Source organism: Diplotaxodon limnothrissa, linkage group LG22 (genome assembly GCF_057381915.1).
Source record: "Diplotaxodon limnothrissa isolate DT_005_m linkage group LG22, D_limnothrissa_male_GT1.1, whole genome shotgun sequence".
Taxonomy (NCBI): domain Eukaryota; kingdom Metazoa; phylum Chordata; class Actinopteri; order Cichliformes; family Cichlidae; genus Diplotaxodon; species Diplotaxodon limnothrissa.
In genome coordinates this window covers 9,323,645-9,334,632 of record NC_140616.1, presented here as the reverse complement: position 1 = coordinate 9,334,632, position 10,988 = coordinate 9,323,645, and the positions used below count along the sequence as shown (strand labels likewise).

Genomic DNA, 10,988 nt, shown 5'->3' with positions numbered 1-10,988 from the left:
GAAAGAAAATTAGTGACAGTGTTTGGAAAAAATTAGATAAGTGTTTTTCAACCCTTGCACAGCACTCAGCAGAAAACCCCCCCAACACTTTGTTGCAGTGTTGCAAGCCTGTTGCTTCTCATTTAGCCGCTGCATTGATATAGTGAAGTTTCAGCTCAGATTCATCACCCTTCAGCAGTGTCTTGATATTGAAACCTTCTCTCCCTGCACCAGACGAACCAGAATGGCCCGTGTGTCTTTGAAAGTGACTTCATCACTAACAGCATACTTCCACGCTACAATCTCCTTCACCTCTTTCTCTATGTTTTCCTGTGTGTTTCCTTTCACATCAATATAATAGCAATTACTGCTGGCATACTAACAGGAGATGACCATGGCCAGGAGAAGCCCGGTGTCTGGTTCATATCAGGGCCGTGGATGAGCAGTGGGTGGAAGAAGACTGTGTCACCCTATTCCATTTCTAGGTGCACCCTGGGATACTGTGGGTCATAGTCTCGGACTCCATGGTACATCTTGTTCACTCAGCCCTCCAACTCAGGATAGTCATGTTCCTGCAGCATGCCATTGTGTGATCATGGCAGGACGACCAGGCAGATATTCTGCCTGTTCACTGTCTCCATAGCTGTCCATACAATCCCATCACATGGTCAAAAGAGGAAGTAATTCAGATCCTGATGAAATGGATGACAGGACGTCTTCTTACTTGCATCAGGAGGTTTGTTGATCAGCGTCGTGTGCATAGCCATGATATTCTGTCCAGTGAAACACTCAATTTACCAGCGATCCCTAAGTACATACTGTAGTTAGGGATTGCTGGTAAAGAACCGTACCGGAAGAGGTCATGATCCTCCTGCAAGTCCTGCAGTTCAGAGACAGCTTTCTGATTTCAAATTCAAATTTTATTTGTCACACACACACAACCATACACAGTATGACATGAAGTGAAATGCTTGTGGCTGTGCAATGCCTGACCATTACATGACAGTGGTTTTACAGTATTTACAATTTATAGGTTATTACAAAATTTACAGATTTAACTTAGAAATTTACAGTAAAAATGTGCAAATAGCAGAAAGATTATAAATTATAGGAAGTGTGCATGAAGGAAAACCAGAGTGCGTGTGGTGAGACCAAAGGAGGCTGAATAATTACGCACACCCCACTTTTCATTTATTAATTTGTAAAAAAATGTTTGGAATCATGTATGATTTTCGTTCCACTTCTCACGTGTGCACCACTTTGTGTTGGTCTTTCACGTGGAATTCCAATAAAATTGATTCCTGTTTGTGGCTGTAATGTGACAAAATGCGGAAAAGTTTAACTTTTGCAAGCCACTGTATACATGCATCGTCTTCCTAATGTAATCCCCCCCCCCGATTGTTTTATAGGTTGACAGGAACTTTCTTTTATCTCCGCTGACAACTTCCCTTAGAAATCGAAACTAAACCGAGCTGCACAAACCAGGAACAAGAGACAGGTATGTATGTTGAATATAATTTTTTCTTGTTTGCCTCTAAAACAGTGCTTGTCACTGTACGATCATAAAAGGCCCGTACAAGAGCTGTTACAGGCTTAAAGAGGAGTGACGATCAGCGAGTAGCACTATGGCTTCATGCCGTGAAAAATCGCGTTCGAGTGATCCATTTACTGCGGTGAAGCCAGCCGACGCTTACATATTTTTTGCGCTCTTTTCCGGTAGCTCTTCTCCTTCAGATTCCTCCTTCGACTCGCCTACTCTAAATCTGTGCCGAGTTTCATCTCAAACTATACTAAGATTTCCGATATCTATTGATTTTTTTCATGTTGTTTCGTTTTGTTAAAAAGCACTGGCCTGGTTTCGAGTCTGATCTGTGTCCCTTTGCTGCATGCTCCCCCCTCTCTCTCTCTCCACTTAACTGTCGGCCGACATGTTTGTTGCGAATTCCATATCAACTATCAAGGATGATTTTTAATACATTTAACATTCAATTTATTTTTTTTCCTGATTCTACTTTAACAATTTTTAATATGGCGTTATCATGTTCCATTAACTTTGCTGAATTTGAGGATAACTGTTATCTAACTCTTTAAATATAATGAATATTATACTTGTTTAATTTTATTTATCTGAGCGGCTTCAGGTGAAATTTTACAGGCATGTAGAGTAGGTGAACAAAACAATCAATCCATTGAGATTTTGACCTCAACTATCAAGGATGATTTTTAATGAATTTTTGATATGCTGTTGTCATGTTGCATTGAGCTTGTTGAATTTAAGCAGAAATGTCCTTTAATCATGCAATAGATTGAGAGAAAACTCTCCTCTCATTATGAGTTGAAAAATGACTCCAAGATTCCTCACTGTGTTTTCAGTACACACAAATAAGCATGTCTGTCAAGGCCAGATTGTGGAGGGGACCAGAGAAAACTCCAGAGTCTTACATTTTTTATTAATTTATTTAATTTTTATTAATTAATTAATTAATTAATTTTTTTTTTTTTAGCAAAGTCACATACTAATTCAGTATGAATTTTGTTTACCTTTAGCCAGCAGTTTCAGTGTCGCCTGCTCTGGCCCCTGGAATACAAACATTTTTGGTCCCTGATGTCTCTAAATCCACATTTCTAAGAACAGAGTCTCGAGCAAGTAATTTTTCCCCCCTTGATTTTTGCTTTGCAGAATAGGGAAAATTATTTTGTTGGTGGTGCACTGAGACTTCTATTTCAGGCTACAATTCCTTTTTACAGTCACCCTTTGAGCCAGATTTCCCAGCTGCTTGGTCTCGGTGATAACATGATCATACTCTTTTTGCTCCACTCTTCTGATTTGTTTCACTACCCTTTTCTTATGTTGCCACCTGATTTAAGTCAGATGTGTGTGTGTGTGTGTGTGTGTCCATATTATTATAAATTAAATATAATACTACTACTACTAGCAGTAGTAATAATAATAATATTAAAATAATAATTTGATACTCGTTATCTGAAATCTGTTTCTTCCTACATCAAAGTTAATGAGGACAAAGAATCATACATTCAGTGTAGTTCTTCAATTTGTTGTTGCACATGTGGTGACTGCATAGTTCTGGGGAAAAAATTAACGTTTTTTGCACTTATTTTCATTTCAATGCTGACTCAAAAGTTTGGTCATTCAACTTATTGAGTTACAGTTAAGTTGGTAAACTCTAACTCTAACTTACAGATGAGAACATTAAGAATAATTATAATTCTAAAGATAAAAGAAAATACAGTTGGGTCCATAAATATTTGGACAGAGACAACTGTTTTCTAATTTCAGTTCTGTACATTACCACAATGAATTTGAAAGAAACAACTCAGTTGATGTGCAGACTTCCAGCTTTAATTTAGTGGGTTGTATGTAAAGATTACATAAAAATGTGAGGACCTAAAGTGTTTTTAACACAATCCCTTCATTTTGGGGTAATTGGACAAATTAAATAACTGAAAATTAAATGTTCATTTATAACACTTGGTTGAAAACTTTGCTGACAATGACAGCCTGAAGTCTTGAATTCATGGACATGACCAAATGCTAGGTTTTCCATTCTTTAAACATGGGAACAAAGCTGGAGTACTGGTATTTATAAAACACTTATTGTTTTATTGAGAACTCAAAGTGCTTTACACTTCATGGAGTGGTAACCCATTTAAACAGCACTTCATTTTATTCCATGCATTATTGTCACTTACAGATTACTACATCAGGACCAATTTGGGGTTTATCATCAGTGGCGGAGCGGGGGGGTGGCTTACTGGGCTTAAGCCCGGGTTGTTTTTTCAGAAGCCCGGGGTCTTTTGGAGTGTAATTTGTTTCATAGTTAGATGCCTGACTGACAACTGTATGAAACAAAAACTACACACAATATTCGAAGCACATAGTGCACACTGTGGGAATTTACGACTGTGCGTAAATTCCCACACTGGAGAATTTAGTCCATATTCACATGAAACCTTTGCAGAGTTGCTGCAGATTTGTCATTGCAAATGAGATGATAACCATCATGTCCCAAAGAGGCTCTGCTGCATTGAGATCTGGCAATTGTGGAGGCCATTTGAACACAGTGAAAATATTCAAGAAATAAGTTTGATTTGAGTTCTGGCTGATTGGAGCTGGCTCGGACCTAGCTTAGAAGAACAAAGAAAGCAGTTACAGCTGTTCAAACTAGTTCAAACCCCCCACTATGCTGGCCGACATGATTGACGATGGGTAAGCCATGAGTACTCAGACTATGTTTATTGAACGACATATGGGAAGATCTTGAAGAAGCTCACGGCTTTGCAACGGGAACTAGATAGACCTGGTGACCAGTGATGGACATTGGTGCAGTTGTTCACATTAATCCAAACAATGATCTCCCTCAGTCATGTGGCTCCGGAACAGCAAATTCTTGTCCCTGATAACGGGACTGTTTTGTTTCTCTGACCCTATCCTTCAAGGACAGCTTTGTTGGCTGAAGGACTGTTGAGTTGAGTTATGAGACTCGTCAGACCAGCCAATAATTTTCTTCTATTGGTCAGTGGCCTCAATTGGGCCTGCCTTCCTGTGTGGAAATTCAAGTGTGCCAGGGCTCACAGGTGATTGGCTGGCCCAACTGCATGCAGATCGGTGTGTGCCATTCCACACACCATTGGCTGCTGCAGGATCCTCGGGCGCAGCGGACCAATGACGCGGCTGCCTGCGTTTGCCTGCGAGTACAAAAGGCTGAGGATTATTCACTTGTGGGGGACTCTTTGATTTGAACAGACTGTGTAGGCTGTGCCTCTGCCTTTGAGCCTCTTTTTTTGAGTTGCTGCCCTTATGGTTAGTTTTCTTTTGTTATTTGAATGTATGAGAGTTGTTTTTTTGTTGCTTAAATTGCCTTGTGAGTCGTTTCACTGAGGGTTTTCAGTTGTGATAATAAACCTTGTGGGTTTTTTTAAAATTTGACCCTCCTGTCTCTGGGCTTATTTATGTTACCTCCCCTGTCACCTAGCAGAGCCAGGGCGTAACATAGTAAGCCTATATTGTGCACGCACAGATGATTTTTTGCATACATTTATTGGAACAAGTAGTTATTTTATTTACTGTTGCGTTCCTATGAGCTTGATGCAATCTAGTCATTCTTGTCTGTCTTCTAGCATTAACAAAGCATTTTCTCAGAGAGAGCTGCTATTCACTTGAAATTTTCTATCCGGTAACCACTCTGTGGTTATTGATGGCTATTTTGGAAAATCCCCCCCAAAATCCTGAAGCTTGGTTTGAATTAGGACAGGTTGGCTTGACCATTATCTGTAGTTGTGCGCACATACAGCTCTCCAGCATCAAAAATTTACTTTCACATCTGTTTTGACCTCTTAAGCTGCTCTTATATTATATCACAAAAATATTTGCATATTTGTGAAAATACCGCTATTAATTTGACATAAACAATAATGGTCATAGATTAACATCTGAATTTCACAGTAAAGGTTCAGGCATTGCAGAAAGTGGCCAGATGTTTTGCAGAAACCTAAATAGGTCTAATGATGCCCAGTTTCTTCCACAGAGCAGGCTGTTACATTCAGTCTTTCACTTTTATACATGCCTGCAGTATCACACAGCAGCAGAAGTAATAAGCACTAAATTTAATTTTAGGAGGATGTGGGCATTTACATCTATGGCACAGCAGCAGTTACTATTTAAACAATGGTTCAGTTTCGATTTGATGCACTGATAATTTTCATTTTATCATACTATTGATTTAATCCAGCCATGTAGATCTCACTTACTGGTTCATTTTTTATGTTGCAGGCATCTCAGATGAGAACATGAGTGGAAACACAGAGAAGGTGGGAGAGCCCAAATATTTGTCACAAGAGCTTAAAGAATATTTAAGAATAGTCTCATTCTTTGACACTGTCATTTCTGAACGTATGATGTGTTTTTATTTGCTTATTTATTACAGCCAGTGATGGAAGAAGACAGTCAGAACAAGTCATGTCAAATAGAAACCGAGACATTGCTTAACAGACTTCATCTTCAAGGCAAAATTAAACAAAAGTTGTCACCAGCAGATTTTCTTCAAATAGGTCCACCGGTAAAACAGCACCATGTAGAACCTGAGAAAGATCTAGCTCACACTTTCCTCCATAGGCTGATAATGTTGGACTACAGGGCCAGATATATTTCTGTAAGATCAAGCTATAAGACCAAGGTGTCGTTCAAAGCCTCCTCCAGTGACTGGGATGTTTTTGTGAGCAGCAGTGTGGACACACATAAGAAAGAGCAGACTTCTGTGCATCCAATGGACATTCAGATGGCAGTATTTCACTGCTCAGACAGCTTTCTGAAACAGATGATGATTACAAAGCTCTCTCAGTGTCAGTATGCCTTACCTTTGCTTGTTCCTGACCCAGTTACAAAGGAGATTCAGTTTCCTCTGTGGACTTTCAGAGAAATAACAAAAACCTGGAAGGTAACTCGGTGTGATTCAAAGATTGTCACCATGAAGAATGTTCCAGTCTACAAAGCTGAAACACCCTTGGTGTCATTTTTCCGTCTGGGTTCTTTGTCAGTGTCTAAATCTCAGCTGATGAACACTTTGATCAACAACCGTCATGACACCTTCTTCCACAGAAACTGCCCAGGAAGCACCAAGTCTCGCTATCTGATGGATGGTGTGGCAGAGATTGCCTGGTACTGCCCTGCTGGAAAACCCAATGATGCCTTCAATGACTGCATTGCCTTTTGTAATCTCCATGGTGATGCTCTATTGACTGAAAAACAGCGTGACATACTGATTGAAAAATCCTCCATCAATATTTTTCTCGTGGCATCTCTGCAAAGCAATGAAGAAATTCAATCACTCATATCTTGTGTTTTTAAGTCTCATAAGCCTCTCATTTGTCTCACTGTTGATGGCAGCTGTGATGCTGTTAAGACAAAAAATGGAAAGTATATAATGGGCCTCAAAGACAGAAACCACTCAGATGTATCTGAACACTTGAAAAGGATCATCAGAGAAGTTTTGTCTTCTGTTGATGGTCCCATCTTGAAACCATCCTTCCAGCTTGAAACCATGGCTGAGCTCTCTGGAATCAAAGTGGATGAAACTGACTCAGCCTGTCAAAGAGGGAAATCTGCTGCTATGAAAATAATCAATCTGCTTAAAAAGGATAACATGGATGTCTCAAAGATCAAAGATGAATTTCTCACTTGTCAAGGCAAACTGTGGCATCAGTGGAGCAAAATACACAGAGAACTGTTTCATCTCAGAGGAGACATTGAAATGGAGAAAAGTGACAAGGAAGATAAACTGATGAGAATACGTCAGATACAATGTGCTGCTTCCTGCAGTAAACTGATGCAGTTGTTCACTGGAAGTCTCTCATCATTGCCAGAAACAGACAGAGAGTATTTCCTAAAATGGATTCAGATCTTCATAGATGCCCTCTCCACAGATGATGTTTCTTCAATTCTCAAAAGCTATGATGAAAAGTGGTCTGAGGTCTTGGCTTTGAAGAACAAACAGGACAAATCAAATGGGTTATCAAGGAAACAAACTGAACTTGAAAACATATCAAAAAAACTTCAGTCTGCAACTTTTGGTTTGGAGCACATCTTCAGAGAAATGGGACAGATCTATGAAGCCCATAAAACAACACAAAGAGAGAGCAGAAACACTGACTGGTCTAAATACCCTGAGCTGGCTGCACAGCTGATGATATCAGGACACTCGATGGAGCTGATGGATGGTGATGCAGGTCATGTGCCTCTAACATGGATCTCCAGTCTTTTAGAAGAAGTCATCAACAAACTGGGGGATCAGAGAGTTTTTGTGTTGTCAGTTTTGGGCCTACAAAGCAGTGGAAAATCAACAATGCTGAACACCATGTTTGGGCTGCAGTTTGCAGTGAGTGCTGGCAGGTGCACCAAAGGTGCCTTCATGCAGCTGCTCAAAGTATCAGAGGAGATGAAGAAAGACTTGAAGTTTGACTATGTTCTAGTGGTGGACACTGAAGGACTGCGTGCTCTTGAGTTAGAAGGTAACAACACTCTTCATCATGACAATGAACTGGCAACATTTGTTGTTGGTCTTGGAAACCTGACACTGATCAACATCTTTGGAGAGAATCTGTCTGAGATGCAGGACATTCTGCAGATTGTTGTTCAGGCTTTCATGAGGATGAAGGGAGTTAAACTTTCTCCCAGTTGTGTGTTTGTTCACCGGAATGTCACAGATGTTGCAGCAGCAGAGAAAAACATGGATGAAAAGAGACGCCTGCAGGAAAAACTGGACCAGATGGCCAAACTAGCAGCCAAAGAGGAAGGCTGTAATGCAGAGTGCTTCAGTGATGTCATTGAATTTGATGTTCAGAAAGATGTGAAATACTGTGCTCAGCTGTGGGAGGGCAGTCCACCCATGGCTCCTCCAAATCCAGGTTACAGTGAGAGCATCCAGGAAGTGAAGAACACCATCCTCTCTAAAGCTTCAAAGTCTGCTGGGATCACTCTCTCACAGTTCAAAACAAACATCAAGGACCTGTGGACTGCACTGCTGAATGAAAGTTTTGTTTTCAGTTTTAAAAACACACATGAAATTGCAGTGTACAGAAAACTGGAAGTCCAGTATGGGAGCTGGACCTGGACCCTGAGGGAAAACATGTTGACCATTGAAAGCCAACTTCATAACAGAATTGAAAATGGAAAACTTCATGAGGTTGAACGGTCTTATTTTTTTAACCTTAAGCGAAATCTTTTTTTTAACAAAGCATATGAAGAAGTCAGAAAAGAAATGACAAAGTACTTTGAAGATGACAGAGAGAAAGAGATCTTGGCTCAGTGGAGAGGGCGATTTGAAATCAAAATGAAAGACTTTCATGATGAACAGGTGAACAAAGTGAAAAGAAAACTGGACGGCGTTATCCAGCAGAAGAAAGCTTGTAAAATACTGGATGAGAAAAAATCAGAGTTTGAGAACAAACTGCTACAGAAGAGCAAAGAGCTCGCTCAGAAACTGAAGGATAAGGCTAAAGATGAAGAAGAGCTTCAACGACAGTTCAGCTCTGTTTGGAGCGGCTGGGTTACTGAATTAACAGCAGATATAAAACCTGTTGAAGAAATTAACTTAAAACAAGATCAGTTAATTATCCTTCAAGAACTTGGTTTTGAGCCAACTCTCATAGATGATTGTAAAAAAAGTGAGAGATACAAGAAAATATCAGACGTTGGTGATTATTCAGTTTATATGATGACAAGTAGTAATCAGTTGATTGGTTTTATACAAAATCGTATTTCAAGACACCCTTTGTCCCATGAAGAACAACAACAGATCAGATCGCTCATTGTCCAAGCTGAAAAAGAGTCACTTCATGCAATCCAAAGCAAACCTGTAGTTACAAGAGGCTACTCAACAACTTATTTGCATGAAGTGGCCAATCATGTAAATGGTAAATGGTAAATGGCCTGTATTTATATAGCGCTTTACTAGTCCCTAAGGACCCCAAAGCGCTTTACACATCCAGTCATCCACCCATTCACACATACATTCACACACTGGTGATGGCAAGCTACATTGTAGCCACAGCCACCCTGGGGCGCACTGACAGAGGCGAGGCTGCCGGACACTGGCGCCACCGGGCCCTCTGACCACCACCAGTAGGCAACGGGTGAAGTGTCTTGCCCAAGGACACAACGACCAAGACTGTCCAAGCCGGGGCTCGAACCAGCAACCTTCCGATTACAAGGCGAACTCCCAACTCTTGAGCCACGATCGCCCCATGTGACAGAAAAAGTTCAGAAATATCTGTCAGAGAAGAATTACACTTTAAACAAGGAGTTTAGAGTTGATCTCTTGCTTCATGTGTTCTGCAGGGCAGAAAGTTGGCTTCTAGAGTCACACAATAAATTTAAAATGAGCAATGATCCAATCACCTATTTGGAAAGCAAGAAAACACAGTATTACACAGTTTTTAGAAGCTTTTGTGAAGAAAACTCATCTTCTGTTGTACTTGAAGAACTGGTCTGTGAAAAGTTGAAAGCTTCCACTGTTGAGGCTGTTTGTAACAAGACTGCCATTGATCTCGCTGGAAGGATGAGGTGTAATTTCCCAGCATTCAATGGGAACAGACTGAACTTGGAGAAACATGTGTTGAAGTCACTCGCTGAGAAAGAAAACTTTTATGATTTCATCACTTACATCACAAATCCAAGGAAACAAATGGAAGCTTTCATTAAAGCAGAAGTTGAGAAGCACATCTTCAGAGATCACAAAGATGAAGCTGTGAATATACTCAAGAAAAATGTTGATGACATCAAAACAACTGTGAGTCAGGCTTTATTTACTGCAACACAAAAAGTCCATACTCAAAAGGGAGACACAGATATGTGGCTGAATGAATTTTCTAACATCCTAAAGGATGAGCTGACATTTGACAACATTTATTCTGAAAACTTCAGCGACATAAAAGATTTTCACTTTCTCATGGAAGAGATACAGAAAGGATTTACATCCATCACTGAGAAGATGAGCAGCCTCTCCCTGGATAAGCTGAAGGAATCCAGGCAGAAGCCTGAAGAAATCCTCATAGATCAGCTTTGTAACTGCTGCTGGGTAACGTGTCCATTCTGTGCAGCTGTTTGTACCAACACCATGAAAGATCACAGTCCTGATGACCACAGCACTCCTTTTCATCGACCTGGTGGGATAAAGGGATATTACTATAGAAAAACTAAAGAGCTCAGCGTCACTGTCTGCACAACAATTGTTACAAGTGAAGGATGTTTTTACAATAGCTCAGAGAAAGCCATTCCCTACAAACAGTACAAAACTGCTGGTCCACCGTATGATACCTGGAGAATCACACCTGGTGGGTCTAAACTGGCATATTGGAAATGGTTTGTTTGTCAATTTAAAACACAACTGGAAAAGCACTATGAGAAAAAGTTCCAGGGCAGAGGAGCTATTCCAGATCAATGGAAAAAAATATCTAAAGATGAAGCCATTAAAAGTCTGGATGAAATGTTTTAA

At 40.2% G+C, this 10,988-nt stretch overlaps 2 protein-coding genes and 1 pseudogene across 2 annotated transcripts in view; 2 read left to right on the top strand and 1 right to left on the bottom strand.

The window, feature by feature from the left end:
* Window positions 1–1,408, top strand: part of eya3 (EYA transcriptional coactivator and phosphatase 3) — a 19,738-nt gene extending 18,330 nt beyond the window's left edge. Inside the window, exon 20 of the transcript XR_014905049.1 lies at window positions 1,389–1,408. The gene's annotated coding sequence lies outside the window, so the exon portion shown is untranslated. The remainder of the gene's footprint in view (window positions 1–1,388) is intronic.
* Window positions 172–4,216, bottom strand: LOC146609402 (phytanoyl-CoA dioxygenase, peroxisomal pseudogene; annotated as a pseudogene).
* Window positions 1,264–10,988, top strand: LOC146609401 (interferon-induced very large GTPase 1-like). The gene is made up of 4 exons (XM_085345793.1): window positions 1,264–1,477; window positions 5,771–5,808; window positions 5,925–9,408; window positions 9,748–10,988. Exons 2-4 carry the CDS (start codon window positions 5,788–5,790, stop codon window positions 10,986–10,988), a joined length of 4,746 nt encoding a protein of 1,581 aa, XP_085201919.1. The 5' UTR covers window positions 1,264–1,477; window positions 5,771–5,787.

Excerpts from the sequence above, each read along its gene's own strand:
- LOC146609401 (XM_085345793.1), top strand. The coding sequence starts at position 5,788 with ATGAGTGGAAACACAGAGAAG. Across the intron at positions 5,809-5,924 it reads TGAGTGGAAACACAGAGAAG|CCAGTGATGGAAGAAGACAG; the intron begins GTGGGAGAGCCC and ends TATTTATTACAG. Across the intron at positions 9,409-9,747 it reads AGTGGCCAATCATGTAAATG|AAAAAGTTCAGAAATATCTG; the intron begins GTAAATGGTAAA and ends CCCATGTGACAG.